This window comes from Exophiala dermatitidis (genome assembly GCF_000230625.1).
Source record: "Exophiala dermatitidis NIH/UT8656 unplaced genomic scaffold supercont1.1, whole genome shotgun sequence".
Classification (NCBI taxonomy): domain Eukaryota; kingdom Fungi; phylum Ascomycota; class Eurotiomycetes; order Chaetothyriales; family Herpotrichiellaceae; genus Exophiala; species Exophiala dermatitidis.
The window spans coordinates 2,013,596-2,030,659 of NW_008751646.1; the positions used below are offsets into that span (position 1 = coordinate 2,013,596).

Genomic DNA, 17,064 nt, shown 5'->3' on the forward strand with positions numbered 1-17,064 from the left:
AGCTCTTTCTTCTTCTCAATCTCTGCTTCTAAGTCTGCGTCTGTTGCACGGTTTCTTCGATTGAGAACCGCGGTCTGTTATTGCACGTTATTGTCGGCCGTTCCACTTCAAGCTCAGCGCAAACTCTGCGCGCAACACGAGCAGAATTTAGCCTGCCTTGCCAGGCACGACCGAGTCCACTACTACCACATTATTGTGCTAGTAGCTCGACCGTGCAGCATTATTCCATCACGACTTCGCACATCCTTGTTCACGTGTCCTGCAACTCCAGGCCAATCGAATGCGGGTCGCTTCTGCTCGTCTCCTCCCACATCGCTCATCAGAGACCGCCGCCCGCCACACACGGCATCCAACATCTTGATCTCCGCAATCTCTGCTCGCGTCTTCGAGGGCCTTGCCATTCTCGCAAAGAAACAGACGAGCTTCTACTTAGCCTTTTGGCCCGTCTGTAACCACTGGCCTGTTGTGCTTCTCTGTGTTCTCTTGTTCTCGGCTGCGGAAACTTTGGAACCCGATTCTAGTAGTGGTCGGCGCGGTTCCTAGGGATAACCTCGTTTCAATTGCTGTCTGCTGGTGCGAGGATGAGGTGATGCTATCCCATTCCGCGACTTTGCCATTGATCGCGGCGGCACCATGACAAGCTCATCGTATCAGGCCGGATACACACAGGCCGGTCATCGCCACGGCTCGTTTTCGAACTCTGGATATACTATTCCTGATGCTCGAAATCCTCGCATCGACTCTATCATGACCGCTCAACCACAGGCGCCACCGTCTAATCCATCCGTCTTTGACCCTTCATCGCCCAGCTCTATCGACTTCAATTTTCCCTTCACGGGCAGTCCCAATGGCAGCAGCAATAGCGGGATCGAATACCCCCCGGACATTCGGCTGAGTCATGGCCAAAGCCTTCCAAACCGAGGCTCAGGCCCTGAGGCTTCCCGGTTCCCATCTGGTAGAGTACCCAGCCCGCAGCATCGTGCCAGTCTGGCAAGCATCGACTCGGCATTTGACCACGATCTCTTCGGCGCTGCAGCCCTGAGACAATGGACGACAACTGGGTCGGCGAATCAAGCAGTGAGTAATGCCGAATCTTCGCCTAAAAAGGCAACCGAGCAGGATGCGGGCAAGAAATCTTCAGCGGAAGAAGAGAAGCCGGCGCCAGCATGGAGTGAGTTGAAGACCAAGGCTGGCAAAGAAAGGAAAAGGTTGCCATTGGCATGTATCGCCTGTCGACGTAAGAAAATCAGATGTTCGGGCGAAAAGCCCGCCTGCAAGCACTGTCTCCGGGCCAGGATACCGTGCGTCTATAAAGTGACCACGCGAAAAGCCGCTCCTCGCACTGATTACATGGCCATGCTCGACAAACGTCTGAAACGGATGGAAGACCGAGTCATCCGCGTCATTCCCAAGGACGAGCTTCCGGACTTATCCACGACTGGCCGAGCATCTGTGCGACCCCCTCTGCCTGGCCAGCCACCCAAGAAGCAGAAGGACAAAGAGCAGCCGAAGAAACGATCAGCAGACGAAGCCTTTGCCCAGGAACTGAACGATTGGAGGACTGGCAGGGACAACAAATCGACTCTGTTCGATCCAGCGGTAGATTTGCGCAAGCAGCGCGAGGGCGAAAACAAACTATTCATTGAAGGCTCTGAATCCCTACCACCACAACATATACAGGAACATCTGGCCGAGGTGTTCTTCGACTGCGTCTACGGTCAATCGTATCTTTTACTGCACAAACCCAGTTTCATGCGCAAACTAAAGGCGGGCACGATCCCGCCTGTGCTGATCTTAGCAGTGTGCGCCATCTCCGCTCGCTTCTCAACCCACCCGCAAGTCAGCACCGAACCGGCCTTTCTGCGAGGTGAACAATGGGCGACTCCTGCCCGACGCATCGTTGAAAAGCGCCATTACGAACCCAACATAACCATCCTCACGGCCATGTTGATGTTGGGCCTCCACTATTTCGGCACGTGTGAGGGAGGTCTGTCGTGGTCGTTCGGAGGGCAGGCCATGCGAATGGGCTATGCGCTGCAACTGCACCGTGAGCTCGATCATGATCCGCTTGGGAGGATCCAAATCGCCAATTCCTCCAACAGCGACGTCGCCAACAATTCCAATAACAACAATAACAAAAAAGGGCCCAAACCGCTTGAACTGTCCTTTACAGATCGCGAAATCCGTCGAAGAACAATGTGGGCCTGCTACCTAATGGATACGTTTAATTCTTCCGGGAGTGAACGGCCTTCATTCCTGAACGAAGACTACTTCCAGATCCAACTACCCATCAAAGAATCCCATTTCCAGATGGAAGTCCCTGGTCTGACCGAAGACTTGGACGGCAACGTACCGATGTCCAAGAAACGCAACAATGGCAGCAGGAATAGCTCGCAACTTGTGGACATTGATGCCTCAGCTGCCGCAGCCGAGGACGCGGCCGAGGCGAAAGCCAACATGGGAGTAGCAGCATACATTGTCCGCGGCGTGGTTTTGTGGAAAAGGATTGTCAAGTATTTGAACCTGGGAGGCAGAGAGAAAGACCCTCATCCGATCTGGGACCCGTTGTCGCAGTTCGCCGCGCTACAGCGACAGATCCAGCAGCTGAAATCGTCTCTACCGCCCGACCTGACCTACAACGCCGAGAATCTGGCCATGCACGCCTCTGAGCGGCTTGCAAACCAGTTTCTGTTTCTGCACATCGTGCTTGCGCAAACGTCTCTGTTTCTGCATCGCTTTGCCATCCCGACCCTGCCGTCCCATCGGCCGCACCACCATCATCTCATGGCCACGGGCATGCCCAAGTCGTTTCTCAGCACGTCCGCCACCACGGTCATTGAGTCGGCCAATCTGATATCCACTATTATAGCCGATTCCGCAGGGCATACCTTTACCGTGCCGTTTGCCGGCTATTGCGCATATGCCGCGGCTACCGTGCACGTCTGGGGCATTTTCAGCAAGAATCCCGGCCTCGAGGCCTCGTCCAAGGAGAATCTGCGCCATAACTACAAATACTTGACTCGCATGAAGCGATATTGGGGCATGTTCCACTACATGGCCGAATCGATCAAGGACAACTATCGCGCCTTTGCGGACTTCGTTTTGCGCCAGTCCCAGATGGGTAGACCAGGTGTCAACCCAGGGCAGTCTTCGTCATGGCTTCGTAAACAGCCGTCCGCGGGCAGCGATCCCTCCGGCGGCAATGCCAACTCGACGTTGGACCTTGACGCGGCAGCGGGACTCGGCCTGGGTCTGACTACCAATCCACCCTCTCGGTCTGAAACACCGGGCGCCGATGGCAGTGGTGGTAACGATAAAGGCGCGCAAACGGCCGCATCGTCGGCCGGGTCGGGCAAGGCCATGTTCCAGTACGGCGACTGGTTCGACAAATACCCGCACGGGGTCAGCGAGAGCGAGTGGGAAAAATCACACCTGGAGTATCGCCGTGAAGCCGGCGGTGCCGCCGCGGAGGCCGTCATGTCCCAACGCAGCGATCTACAGTCGGTTGAGGAGTTCTTTGCCAGCCTCAGTCCTCCCAGCAAGGCGGACGATGGGCCAGGCGGAGCCCGGGGCAAGAAGGTCGCCAGACGGCGCGGTAAAAGCGTGGCAGAAAACAAAAAGGGCAACAGTGGAACGGCAACAACGGCGGGAAATACTGCTTCTGTTTCTGCTTCGTCTACAGCAGCTGGAGCTGCGTCCAAGTCTGTACGCCGCCCATCGCAATCACAGCCACAACCACCGCAACAACCACAACAGCAACCTAAGCAGCAGTTGCCTGGTCCTGCCACAGACCTCGACCTAGCACGCACGTTCAACCCTGCCGACTTCGACATCACGTCGCCCTCGCTGTATCACACGCCACAATTCCCCGGTGGTCAACCTCATTCAAATGACCCATACAGCTATGGGACGACGGCATCGCCACATCTAGGCCTTCATTTCGTGTCTACCCTCCCAGCCATCGACCGACAAATGGTATTTGGAGCATATGCAAACATCGATCCCTCGACACACACCAATACCGGAACCTCCGCCATGGACAACGTCAACCCCAGTTCACCCTCGATGGGCACATTCGGCGGCTCCAATCCTTGGGATCAACTGGATGTCCATGGTTTCGGAATGCACGATCCCCTCACGGGAGGTGCGGGTGGAATGATGGACACGAGTTCCTCGGCCTGGATGTTGCCATTCAACATTGAGCCACCCAGTTACGGCGGTATGGAAGATTTCGGCAATACGGCGTTGGATGGAATGGACTTTGGCGACATGACTGGCGGTGATGGCGGGGACGGAGGAGGAGTACAATATGCAGACCATCAGAGCGGCAGTGGGTAATGTTGGTCTGTCCTTGTCGGATACGCATAAGTGGTACGTCGGTCGGTAGTTCCACAGACGTGCTCATGAGAAAAAGTCTACATATGTTAAATGCCAACTCAAAGCTGCCAAATTTGTCCCTTCCAAGATTGCCCCTCTCACAGAACTCGTGAGACGGACTCTGGGGGTGGCGCCGAGCACGATGCCTTCGATCAATCTTCCCATTCCTCATCGAGTTGATCGATCAGACGGTTCTCGTCATCCGGGGCGCGCCCTCGTCCATGGCCACGGGCGTCATCGGTACCCACGCGGTGATAACCTCGCCGACCTGCAAACAATTGCGTGATCCCGCCGGGTAGTCGTTGTGTGCACGAGGAGAATAGAATGATAAACATGTCCTAGAGAATCAGAGGCAATATTATGTCAGCCTTGGTCACGGCAGGTCGGCCTTCCAATCGTAACTGCGAGCACTGGATGCATTTCGCTTTCGGCGCGGCACGGAAAGAGGCCTCTGTAGTTCGCAGTGTGTAAGGGAACATGGCACGGAAGGCGAGCAAGAAAAGGAAGAAATCCTCAAGGAACTTACCGAGATAAAACTGAACAACCCTGCCCACACTGCGTAGTTGGGTAGTTGTTTCCATCCTCTTTGATGCATGACATTGCGTTGATACACGACACCTCCGATCAAATACACCAACATGGCGATACCCAGTATAACAGCGAACACGGCGCCGGGGCCGAGAGTGCCCTTTTCGCCAGATGAGGTGGTCCCACCGCACGCATAGCGGGAGCGGACTTCAAACACGTACGTGCAATGATCAGGGCTTCCGAGGAAGGAGATGGCGGGCCGTGTCGAAAGTAAAGGTGATGTGTCGCAGATAAAGGACAAGAGTGTAGATTTGCGCCTCCTTCTGCCGGTGTTCGCCGTCGAATCCAAGTCTCTCGGACGGCCGTCCTCGTCGAGATCTGGACAGGGTGAGCCCATGGTGTAGTTCATAAGGAGCTTCTTTCCCCGGAACAGGGGTTGGTCGTTCTGTTGACCAATGCTATAGATGTCCCCACGGTGATCTTTGTAGAACGCCGAAACGTTGGCGATCTTTGTGGTGGGAATCCCTTCGACATCATCCAGGTTCTCGACGACTGGTCCACAGAAGTTCATGGTAAAGTTGGCAGGGTAGTCGTATCCTTTCACGTGGTACGATTCATTGCTCGCAACCTGATACTTGGTCCCGTCGACTCTTAGCTGTAGAGGTCGCAGGTCGAAGAAGGACCCCGTGGACGGGGAGTGTATCGTACATGGCTTCGGAGGGGGCTTCGTATCGCTTGTGGCTGCTATACTGGAAGGGAGGGTTGAGAGGAGGAGCAGAAAGACTGCGTCCTGGAAGTGCATGGTTTCGACGTGGACGAGATGGAGGTAAGACGATGGTCCTCCGAATGGGGTCCGACGAGTCTTCAGGACACGGCGAGAGGACAACGAGGGAAATCGGACGACTGCGACTCTCGGTCAGAGTAAGAATGATCGGAAGGAACGGACAATGCGATCAAGGACAAATTTGCTGGAGGCCTGAGGTGTGTGTTTCTGTCAACACGGCAAAATGGTAGCAACTGTGGTGGGCGTCGCAGGCAGTCGGCTCGAAAAATGATCGACCAGGTCAAGTATTATTATGGTTGAACCGGCCGGGAATGGCTGCAGCCTGCAGGGGCAGAAGATACAGTAAATGATAGTGAATGATGAGCACCCCTGGTAGTCGAAGCGGGTGGATGAAGGTGTCACACGGCTGTCGCAGGTTTCAAGTGGCAGCGAGGCGGCACAGCCAGGGTACAGTGTACTACTGTACAGTATCCTCAGCTGTCAAATCCGTGGTGTTGAGGGTACAGTACCTGCACCTGCACCTTCTACCGGTGTGCCAGTGTCCTCCGAAGGATGGAACGAGGCTGGTCGCAGTCGGTGGCTGGTGGCTGGCAGTCGGGAGCCGGCACTGGCACCTGGCATCGCGCCCGCCGTAAGGAGCCCTGAGGTGCCTGAGGCTTGTGGCTTGTGGCTTGTTAGGTATGCCTGATTGATCTCCAAGACTCACAGCAGCGGCATGATCTCATCCGGCAGGAGAACGTCCCGGCGATTAACTGGTTTATTTTTTATCCGGGTAAACACTGCGTTTGGTCGCGTCGTTTTCTCAGTGCCCCTTACCAGTCCGTCCTATATTTGGTCTCCCGGCGGGCAAGAATCGAGACTCATTTCCTCTTGCAGTGCCATTCCACCGGTACTGAACCAAATCGCCATGGGATCCAGAAAAACGAAGTCCTCCCCTGCTCCAATGGAGAAGCGCGGATATGAGTTTGGAGGCCCGTAAGTCAAAAGAAGGACACCATGGCTCGCACATTCCCTGAAGTAACCATTGGAACAGTCTCGGTGCTGCAGTCCTCACCTTCGGCCTACCTGTGCTCGTCTACGCGAGCATTTTCCTTTGCAACGACGTGTCTGGATGTCCTGCCCCGGCCCTGCTACACCCAAAGACCTTGACCCTCGAGAAATTGAAGCAGCAAACACCTTGGCCGGAAAATGGCCTGATAGGTTTGTTTGACCTGGAGGTCACGGCTTGGGTGCTTGCATATTATGCGCTATTGCTTGCATTACAGCTGTTGCTCCCTGGCCAAGAGGCGGATGGCATAACCCTTAGCACAGGGGGAAGACACCACTACAAGTTCAATTCATTCAAGTCGGCCGTGTTGATTCTCGCCGGACTTGCGATTGGTACTGCCATCCAAGGCACGGACTTTGTCGTGTGGGACTTCATCTGGGACAATCTGCCTCAAGTGCTGACGGCCAACCTGATTATCGCGACATTCCAAGCTATCTATACCTACCTGGCCTCCTTCAATGTCCCTCATCCCGGGCAGCCGAATCCAGAGAATCGAGAATTGTCTCTCGGAGCCCAGACGGGCAACATGTTGTACGATTATTTTATGGGTCGAGAGTTGAACCCTCGCATCACAGTTCCTAGTTGGATTCCGATTGCAGGAGGCCAGGTGATTGATATCAAAGTCTTCAACGAGATGAGACCGGGTCTACTAGGTTGGGTCATTCTTGACCTGGCCTTCATTGTTCACCAATACAAAGTCCATGGCTTTGTGAGCGATTCCATCATACTCATTACACTTTTCCAGTCCTTCTATGTCATGGATGCTCTCTATATGGAACCCGCGATTCTAACCACAATTGATATCATCAATGATGGGTTTGGCTTCATGCTCTCATTTGGCGATCTCGTCTGGGTACCTTTCATCTACAGCACTCAAGCTCGGTATCTTGCCGTCTATCCTCTGACTCTGGGAATTACTGGAATCGCCGGTGTTCTAGCAGCGCAAGGACTAGGCTACTACATCTTCCGGTCCACAAACAACGAAAAGAATCGCTTCCGGACCAACCCTAACGACCCTCGCGTGTCGCATCTCGAAACCATCACCACGGAATCCGGCTCCAAACTACTTGTTTCTGGCTGGTGGGGCCGTGCCCGACACATCAACTATCTGGGCGACTGGATCATGTCCTGGAGCTACTGTTTGCCTACCGGTGTGGCAGGCTATGTCATCAACAAGTACCAGAATCCAGTCACCGGTGCTGTTACTCAGGAAGTTGTGCAAGGGGATGCGCGAGGCTGGGGAATGATCTTCACTTACTTTTACATTGTCTACTTTGGGGTTTTGCTTGTTCACCGAGAGATGCGCGACGAGGAGAAGTGTCGAAAGAAATATGGCAAAGATTGGGAACGGTATTGTCAAAGAGTGAAGTGGAGGATCATACCCGGCATCTACTGAGACTGCAAGGTTTTTGTTTTTTTGTACGGTATCCAGAGTCCATCTCAAGGCTCGTTCTTGTACCCGTCGATAAAGTCGATCTTCAATCTATACAAAAAGTCTTGGAGCAACTTCTCCCTTCCAACCGAGCACACACGTTCAACATCCTGCCGACAGTCGAAGTACATTCCCCTGATCTCCTTGGCCTTGCCTGTGGCCAAATATGCGCATGTGGCGCCGCACAATTCGGGAGGGTCCTTGAAGAGGGATTTGAAGTCTGTGCCGTGTTGGGTCAATTGGGGATATCTTTCGAGCAGTTCGGGACGTGGTTCGGCTGTTTATTCACAGTGCCTCTTGGTTAGCTCTCAAGTGAGATCAATGTGGCGGTTCACTGTCCACAGGCAGCGGAAACGAAAGGAAACAACAATATTCAAGTCAAGTGGCTGGTTCTTGCTGTAGTGATCGGGACGGAATTGAGAACACTCACCACTCCCCATAGCAGTATACACCCCACCAGGATGCAGCGCAAACGTCTGCACCGTCTCTCCCAACCCGTCCAAATCGATTTCTTCCTGCAACGTCGACGTCGCCCGTGCCACGGCTGCTTTGCTCGAGTTGTACCCTAAACCGAAAGGGAAATCGACCGTTGCCGCCCGAGAGGCAATATTGATGATTATCCCGGTCTTGCGTTCACGCATGCCTGGAAGGATTGCCCACGTGGTGACCATTGCCTACACAAAGTCATGAGTGTCAGAATCAAGAAGGGCAGTATAATCGGAACCACGTTTGACTGAAGCAGAGCGAATAAGTCCTATGGGGAAAAATGAAAGGTGCTCTTCACTTACACTCTTGAAATTGATTTCGATGGTCCTCCAGAACTCTTCAAAGGTTTCCATCCACTGCGGTTTTCCTGGTGATACTCCTGCATTGTTGACGAGGATGCTAAAATTGAAAGTGAAACTGGGTCAGCTTTGGGCCCTTGGTCTCCCTACAAACTGGTAAAAGCACCCCCACATGGGGAGACAGGAATGCCGTAACGCAGTGGCAGAGTATATCAATACAACAATGTCAAAGGAGGCCAAGGAAAAAGACAGCACCAGAAAACAATGAGGACGATCCATTGACTGACTAAGTGCAACAGACTGGTGGCAAGCAGACTTACTCAACAGGCCCCAAATCCTTCTCGACCTCCTTCAACACGGCTCGCAGACGATCCACATCCGTGACATCGCACGCGTACGTCTTCGCCTTGACCTCATGTTTCTCACACAGAGATTTCGTCTCGCCCAGTTCATCCTTGAGCAGATCGATGATGGCGACATTTGCGCCCGAGTTTGCTAGATTTTCGGCAATTGCTCGACCGATTCCTGGAGGATGGATTGTCAGATTTAGTTTGGACCACTTCCCGATGATGCTAGGAGGAAAGTCGTTATGGTCACGCCAGAACGATGGATTGGAGTCGGATTGGGATTTTTTGCTCTTTTGTTACTGCTCACCTCTCGCAGCACCAGTCACCACGGCGACTTTGCCCTGATTTGCACCTTTCAGATTCTCCGGCTTGATCGGGCCATAGGGCGCGTGGTTCAATGGGATCGTCGAGATGCCGAACTTGGCTGGGTCCATACTCTACTTGATAAGATCTAGACGACACGACACACTCGACGGATATGAGGTTTGTCGGGTAATAAACTACGCTGGAGTGGGGAGGGTGGCAGTTGTTGTTATGTTTGAATGTCGATGGCAGTTACAGGACTCAATGTCTTTTGTGTTTGCCTAGGTACCCAGATCACTGACTGGATTTGTGGTGTCAAGATACAAGGCCCAACAGTTACAGGCGGACCCATGAGACGAGTCTTCTTGTTGTTGTTATTATTATTGGGGTATATCGACTACCTTAGGCTTGACAACGAATGAATTAGAATCGCTTTCTCCCACGGCCAGTGATATGGCGGAAATACTACTGTAAGTCCGAAAGGGGTATTCTTCTTCGACCCCACATTATTGTGGTGGGTTGGAGCCACGATCCGCATTTCCTTCCATTACATCCCGTCTGCACAAGATAAGACAGGACACTCGACACATGTAGGTAGTCACTACGCCTATGTGCTTCTCCAAAGCGATGGGGGCATACAATACAGTGGCAGAGCTCAGCCTTATGTGGCGTTTGTTGGGAGGAAATCATGATACGTGATATCTTTATTCTGTGGTGGTAAGCCGACCCGAGCCTACAGATGAAGAGGCAAGGCTCTCCTTAGCTCTTCGCCATACTAGACAGCTTGTTCGAGCCGGAGGATGACTTCAGTCTTCTTGAATGTCTATCTCCAGTTTTTCTCGTGACCACCACACCTCAATCAGTACTTCGGCCGTCGTAGCTGTTATAACCTCGCTCTCGCCGGCACAGACGCAGACGACTGTTCCTGTTCCTGTTCCTTCTCCACCCACTCTTTCAGCACATTGCGCATGATAGTTGCATTGACGTTCCGTGGAATCTCGTCGACGAAGCGGACCCCACCCCGTAACCGCTTGTACACGCTCACACGGGCATTGAGGAAATCGTGAACATCCTTTTCCGACAGGAGGGTAGATGATGATGATATATCACTGCCGCCAGATTGAGAGTTCTTTGGTTTTTGGACAATGTATGCGCGTGGAAGGTCGTTGCCGTTGCCGTCAGGTACTCCAATGACCCCGACATCAACGATGCCGGGACACTGGCTGAGGATAGCCTCGAGTTCAGAAGGGGAGATCTGATGGCTTTTATATTTCAATAGTTCCTAGGAGGGTCACAAACTGGCTGTCAGCTTGCTGCTTGCTTTGAGATGACTGCTAGAGCAACAGCCCTCACAAGAATCAACTGGACCGGGAGTTCATCTCACCTTGGATCGTCCAACAATGAACAATTTGCCGTCTTTTGAAAAGTAGGCAATGTCGCCGGTGCGGAACCAGCCGTCAGGGGTGAAGGCTGCCTTGGTGGCTTCCGGGTTGTTGAAGTATTCGCGGATGACATTGGGACCTGGCCGGAAGGCATAAAGGTCAGCTATTAATATTGACCCTCAGATGGCATTGGCACACGCAGGAGGCAATGAAATCCACTTGGGCGGAAGGAGTGCTGCGCTCGGGTGAGATACATGTCAACACCATGCTTAGTACCACAAGATTCTTCTTTTTTTTTTCTGCTGTGGTAGTCGAAATGTTCGACATTTAGTCACTCAGTCAGTTACTTCACCTACCTTTGACACACAATTCCCCCCGCTGACCAACACCCAACTTCTCCCCCTTGGCTCCCAATATGACAGCCTGCATATTCGGCAACAGCCTTCCCGAGGCGCCGTCCCTATCGACTTCTTCGGGAGCCGGTTGAGACGCACCCGTCGTGGTCTCAGTCATTCCCCAATTGACTCTAAGCATGACTCCGGGAGGCAACATGTCTTCGACCTTCAACTGCAAGGCGAGCGGTAACGGCGAGGCACCACTCATGCAGAATCGAAACCCAGCAAGATCGTCCTTTGTGCACTCGGTCGCAATGCGGTTCCACACAGCCGGCACCAAAAAGAAAGTCGACAGCGAGTATTTCCGCACGCAGGCCATCAGAAAATCAAAGTCGAACTTGGGGATCATGAAGACCTGCATTCCTGTCTGTAGGGCCATCATGGTTTGCACCGTGATGCCCAGAACGACGGCGTTCTGCATGATCCCGGGCATCTTCAGGTACGTGCCCTCGGCGATGGCCTTTTTGGCGAAATGGTCGAAGTGGAATGCCATTTGGCAGAGATTGGAGACGATGTTGGAATGGGTGATTCGGACGCCTACAGCAACCACCATTAGTAAATACTTCAGGCTGGTATACAACCCTCTTTTCTTGTAGCTTTTGTACCCGGGCTCCCATGACCAAAAACCACTTTGATAAAGAAGGAAAAGCTGAGTCCCAATTAAGCCGAGACTGACCTTTCGGTACCCCCGTTGTTCCACTCGAATATACCAAGCACGCAGTAGTGTTTTCGAGTTCAACCGGATCACTGATCCTGCGCCAGCGGAGAATCCTATCCTTGCTAACCATTGACTTTTTAGTATTGGCGTCAACCACATCAAGCGTCTTGGAAACCATCAGCAACAATTTGACTCCTCCAATGCCCGACTGGACAATTGATTCCTCTGCGACTCTTCTCGTCTGTTCCGAGCAGATCAAAACTCTGGGCTTGCTGAGTCTGATCTGGCGCGCGAGCTCGAACACCGTGGCTGTCATGGGACAAGTGGCGTGGATACCTCCTGCACATAAAACGCCCAGCAAGGTCGGCGCCACCATAACTTGGTTTTCGACAAACGAAAGGACAATACTGTCGTCCGCGTCGCGACCATGTTTCCCGTCATTGTTGGATCTGGTACCGGCCCCCTTGCCGACGCCGATGCCTAGGTCCCGAAGACCCTGGCCAATTCGATATGTGAGCTCTCTCGCTTTGGATAAAGTCACGAACAAATCCGGGTTCATGGCATCGATCCAGATGGGGTCATTCTCTTTGAAGCGTGTCCGGGAGAAAAGAAATGTTAGGATGTCTTCGTTGGGGATGTCGATGTGGTACTGTGAAGAGAAGATCATGTTTGCACGACCAAGTTGTTTCTCCTTTTCTACTGTACTAAATCTTCGGACGGGTGTGCGGTGTGTGCATGTGGTGGGTAGGTATAGTACTTGTGGCTCCTTGATATTGCGGTGTGTGCGCTTCGCGGAGAGCGGGTCGGCCGTCGCAAGGCTGAGAAACCCCTTTTTGAATTTATTATGAGCTTTCACGTCTCATCAAACTGTCCGGTGGTAACCCAACATATTTAAGCCGTGTCTGAACTCGTCTCGGATGTGAAATGTAGTCGCCATATGATAGCACTTGGCCCTGTGGTTCTCGATGAACACCAAGCAGTGTCCCCCTGCCACTGACTGTGCTGGGGCCTTGAAAGTCGGGGAAGATGGTGGAGGCGGGTCTGGGGTCTGACCCACTGGCACTGCATTTCATTCATCTCACTTCCTGTGGGGCAGCAGCAGATACAACAAACACCTACCGGGAGAGCAACAGAACAGAAGATTCCATTGAAGCCATAGACTGCATGATTTCTGAATCGTTGGTGAAGCTGGAGTAGCAAGCATATCGCGGTATCTTGCTATTCGGGACTCAAGATCATATTTTCCGGTTTGAGGAGCCTTGCTACTAGGATTAGTATTCCGCCAGAGACTACGGCATCATGCTTTAAGTCTCAGTATTCTCTAGCCCATCACGACCCAATTCTCGACCGACAGAGTTGCCATTGCGAACGAGCAATAAACGCAAGCCAGAATGCCTCAGCCGGCTCCGTTGACAGGAATCAAAGGTCAGTAACTTTGGGATTGTCCTCACTTTCACTTCTCGGCCAAGGCTGGCAGAGCCATTCAGCTGTTTCTTTTCCTCGCACACCATGAAGGAAGATCAAGACTTCTATATGTGGTGATGTCCTCGATCTGACCATGGTACGGTATATCCATTGCAGTCCTCGAGCTGGAAGGTCTGGCACCAAGTCCGTTTGCAGGGTAAGTTTAAAGTATAACTATACTTCACTGCACCCAAAGACATGTTACATTCCTATACACCATCAGCCGGTGCACTGGCTGGGAGTGTATCCCGGAACCCAGAAACATTACATCCCTCAGCCTTACCGTCACCGTTTGTCTTCTGACATCCTGACTTTTTACTGCAGCCTAATTCTAGCCGACTACGGCGCCGACGTTGTCCGAGTCGACCGACCAGTGTCACCCTTCGGCCCGCCTCGCGATACGCTATGCCGCCACAAACGGTCCGTTATCGTCGACTTGAAAAACGCCCAATCTCGCCATGCATTTCTCGAACTCGTCAAAGTCGCAGACGTGCTGATCGACCCGTACCGCCCGGGCGTGATGTCCCGACTCGGTCTTGGACCCAGCGATCTTCGCAAAATCAATCCGGACCTGATATACGCGCACCTGCATGGTTTCAGGCCAGACGGCATCTACGGCGCCCGCGCGGGCCACGACATCAATTATCTTGCCGCGTCGGGCGTGTTGGGCCTGTTTGGACGGAAAGGCGAAGTACCGTCTCCGCCGGCAAATATCTTGGGAGATTTTGCGGGCGGCGGATTGGTTTGTGTCGTGGGGATTTTGATGGCGCTGATGCACCGGATTCGCCAGAAAACAACAACGGCCGGCGGCAGTGGCAGTGGCAGTGGCAGCGGCCAAGTCGTCACGGCGAACATGGTCGATGGAACGGCGTATCTCGCCACATTCGCTCGGCAGCAATTAGGTCATGAGAATTGGGACCGTCCAAGAGGCGAGAATCTGTTGGATGGCGCGGCGCCGTTTTATGAAGTCTATGCCACGAAAGACGACAGGTTTGTCGCTGTCGGCGCGCAAGAGCCACAGTTCTACAAGGCGCTCTTGGACGGGTTGGGACTGGAAGCTTCCAAAATGCCGCCGCAGTGGGAAAGGCAGCATTGGCCTGACACGAAAAAGTTGTTTGCGAGCTTGTTTCGTGGCAGGACTATGAGGGAGTGGCGGGAGGTGTTTGACAGTGTGGACGCGTGCGTCACGCCGGTTTTGGACATGGATGAGACGGAACAACCCCTCAAGCCGTTGGTCGAATTGTCAGAGTCGCCGGGGCTCGATGTGAGAGATCAAGATCCATATCCTGAGCTTAAAAAGGGCGAGGGTGCCCAAGATGTCCTTCGTGAATGGGTCCCAAATGCAGTTACGCACGGTTCGATAGAGATACATCCTGAGTCGGGGCTTCTGGTAGCTGTCAAACCCAGGGCTAAGTTATAGTGAAGATTCCCCTTCATGGTATCGTAATAGTCTGTGGCTGAGACTGATCTTGCCGCTCCAAAAGCCTCATGAGCGGTTACAGAACGCAATCAATCAGGTTGGTCCTGATTCTTAAGTTCAGGAAGCCTGTCCACTGACATGCCACGACCAAGAAGAAGCAGTGTTTCCAAACGACTATGGCACATTTTCCAGCGTCAGCTTGGTTTCACCATCGTATACACTAAGTTCCTTCTGCGCACGAGCAGCCTCCCGACGGATTATGTCCTCGATGCCCTTGGTCCTTGGGATGAACCTGGCTTTGAAAGGCTCCGGGCGGGTATTTTCGCTTTTGGTGTACGCGTAGATGTCGAGTTTGACTTCGTTTCCCTTGTGATAAGCCAACTGTTAGCGAAAGGTACAAGCTGCTAGAGAAGATCAGGAGTGATCTGCCCTTGAAAACAAGGTCTCGAAAGGAGGCAGAGAAACATCGTGACATGCATCGGATGTCATCAATCCACTTACATTTTCATCCAAGCCAGGTTTGATATCAAATGCCCACAGAAGTGTAGCAAGTGACAGAAATAAACCTTGTTCGGCCAGTGGTTGTCCACTGCATACACGACGACCCCAGCCAAAAGCATTGTGGCCAGCCTTGTTAGGGTATGGCCTCTCGAGCGTTCCACCCAGATACCTCTCAGGCCGGAAGTTGTCTGGGTCCGGAAATCCTCGAGGATGACGATGGATGGCCCATACATTGCCTGTGATCGCTGTACCCTTTGGAATGAAGTAACCACGGTATTCATCGTCTTGGATCGGTGCGTGCGGGATGCCGCCCAACACCGTGACACTTCTCCAGCGCAGGACTTCGCTGACGGCCGCTTTCACGTACGGCAGATTCGGCTCGTCGGTCCACTCGGGTACCCTTTCCCGGCCTACAACGCGGTCGAGTTCTTCTTGAGCTTTGCGCTGAGCTTCGGGAAAGACACACATGGCCAGGATGAAGGAGATCATAGTCCCGCTCGTGGTGTCGACACCGCCACCGATCAGGTTCGAGGTTAGTGTCGAGATCTCCTCATCTGTAAGCCTGCTCTCCTCCTGTTCACGGAACAGACGTCTGGCGAAGTTCTCTTCAGGAGCCTGAGCTCCCTCTTTCGACAGAGCGACAAAATACCTTTGCATGTGCTTGGCAAAATTGAACGTCGCTGAAGGAAATGGGTATATCCAGTTCAGCAACTTGGGCAATCTCGCAAGAGCTGGGATTGACTCGACTAGGAACAGTCCAGGGATAATCAGGTCGACGCCTTCCATCGCTTTGAGCGCCATCTGCGCCACGTAATCGTTGATTTTGTCTATCCGCCGGCCCCATCCGATAACAGATACCACGGAACATGAATATCGTTCAATGGCTAGGACAAAATCGTCGGGGTCGTCGAGCAGATCTCGCATCAAAATCTTGGACTCATTGGCTTGTACGGGGCGGTGGGCCCGGATTGCTTGAGATCCGACAGCGGTATGCTATTACCAAAGAGTGAAGAGTCTTCGTTAGTGGTACAGTTTCAGCATGGACAAGGCTGCGTCTACTAACCATCAATCGTCGATGAAGTCTCCACTTGTCGCCATAGACGAGACAAACTTGGTTACTATCGGTCGCACCCAACATGTCACCCATGGCAATCATATGCGGCCTCGAGGAATAGATGTTGGCCCTTTTGTCCAGCAGCTCCGAGATGGTCCAGCTGTCGTTACACATGATGGTCGGATTGTGGCCCTGCCAGAGCGTGATCATTGGGTCATTGTAGTACTGTGCCCACTTTTCAAAGTCGATCCAGGGCTTGACCTTGGGGATGGTGAAGAAGTTTCCGAACAGGGGCAGAGGGAATGGTCCGGGTGGCATCTTCCGACGAAGGCGAAGGACGCGAGCATAGTCCACCAGGATCCAGGAAAAAGGTATTGCCACAATGCAGATAATCGACAGTTTGATCACATTGGCGGTATTGAAGAACACATCCGCCCAGCCATCAGAGCCGGCAAGCGCCTGAAGCACGCCCATGACTGAGACGTCAGTCCTTCAGACACGGCTACAGCTGCTTTAATAACGCACAGGACGAAGTTTAGACACTGTGGCGATGGAAGTGAGATACGATCTCAAAAGCAATCGACAA

At 53.0% G+C, this 17,064-nt stretch overlaps 7 protein-coding genes across 8 annotated transcripts; 3 read left to right on the forward strand and 4 right to left on the reverse strand.

The window, feature by feature from the left end:
* Positions 1-747: 747 nt before the first annotated feature.
* Positions 748-4,338, forward strand: HMPREF1120_00724 (uncharacterized protein; the record flags this gene model as incomplete). Its single annotated transcript, XM_009154725.1, has 1 exon — positions 748-4,338. One exon carries the CDS (start codon positions 748-750, stop codon positions 4,336-4,338), a length of 3,591 nt encoding a protein of 1,196 aa, XP_009152973.1.
* HMPREF1120_00725 lies at positions 3,644-6,319 on the reverse strand. Of its 2 annotated transcripts, none has more exons than XM_009154726.1 (2): positions 4,904-6,319; positions 3,644-4,715 (listed from the first exon to the last, which is right to left on the reverse strand). In XM_009154726.1, exons 1-2 carry the CDS (start codon positions 5,705-5,707, stop codon positions 4,530-4,532), a joined length of 990 nt encoding a protein of 329 aa, XP_009152974.1. In that variant the 5' UTR covers positions 5,708-6,319; the 3' UTR covers positions 3,644-4,529. The 2 variants fall into 2 exon arrangements, with proteins under 2 accessions (XP_009152974.1, XP_009152975.1); XM_009154727.1 differs by having other exon boundaries at positions 3,644-4,828.
* A 277-nt stretch (positions 6,320-6,596) lies between these two features.
* Positions 6,597-8,133, forward strand: HMPREF1120_00726 (delta14-sterol reductase; the record flags this gene model as incomplete). The annotated part of the gene is made up of 2 exons (XM_009154728.1): positions 6,597-6,664; positions 6,723-8,133. 2 exons carry the CDS (start codon positions 6,597-6,599, stop codon positions 8,131-8,133), a joined length of 1,479 nt encoding a protein of 492 aa, XP_009152976.1.
* HMPREF1120_00727 (3-oxoacyl-[acyl-carrier protein] reductase) lies at positions 8,068-10,003 on the reverse strand. The gene is made up of 5 exons (XM_009154729.1): positions 9,609-10,003; positions 9,275-9,479; positions 8,958-9,054; positions 8,600-8,843; positions 8,068-8,446 (listed from the first exon to the last, which is right to left on the reverse strand). Exons 1-5 carry the CDS (start codon positions 9,733-9,735, stop codon positions 8,178-8,180), a joined length of 942 nt encoding a protein of 313 aa, XP_009152977.1. The 5' UTR covers positions 9,736-10,003; the 3' UTR covers positions 8,068-8,177.
* Positions 10,004-10,487: 484 nt separating this feature from the next.
* Positions 10,488-12,706, reverse strand: HMPREF1120_00728 (4-coumarate-CoA ligase; the record flags this gene model as incomplete). The annotated part of the gene is made up of 4 exons (XM_009154730.1): positions 10,488-10,886; positions 10,989-11,125; positions 11,343-11,918; positions 12,058-12,706. The coding sequence occupies 4 exons, from the start codon at positions 12,704-12,706 to the stop codon at positions 10,488-10,490; spliced, it is 1,761 nt and encodes a 586-aa protein (XP_009152978.1).
* An 891-nt stretch (positions 12,707-13,597) lies between these two features.
* On the forward strand, positions 13,598-14,923 carry HMPREF1120_00729 (alpha-methylacyl-CoA racemase; the record flags this gene model as incomplete). Its single annotated transcript, XM_009154731.1, has 2 exons — positions 13,598-13,660; positions 13,727-14,923. 2 exons carry the CDS (start codon positions 13,598-13,600, stop codon positions 14,921-14,923), a joined length of 1,260 nt encoding a protein of 419 aa, XP_009152979.1.
* A 174-nt stretch (positions 14,924-15,097) lies between these two features.
* HMPREF1120_00730 (cytochrome P450) lies at positions 15,098-16,952 on the reverse strand (the record flags this gene model as incomplete). Its single annotated transcript, XM_009154732.1, has 3 exons — positions 15,098-15,289; positions 15,425-16,417; positions 16,488-16,952. 3 exons carry the CDS (start codon positions 16,950-16,952, stop codon positions 15,098-15,100), a joined length of 1,650 nt encoding a protein of 549 aa, XP_009152980.1.
* Positions 16,953-17,064: the final 112 nt, after the last annotated feature.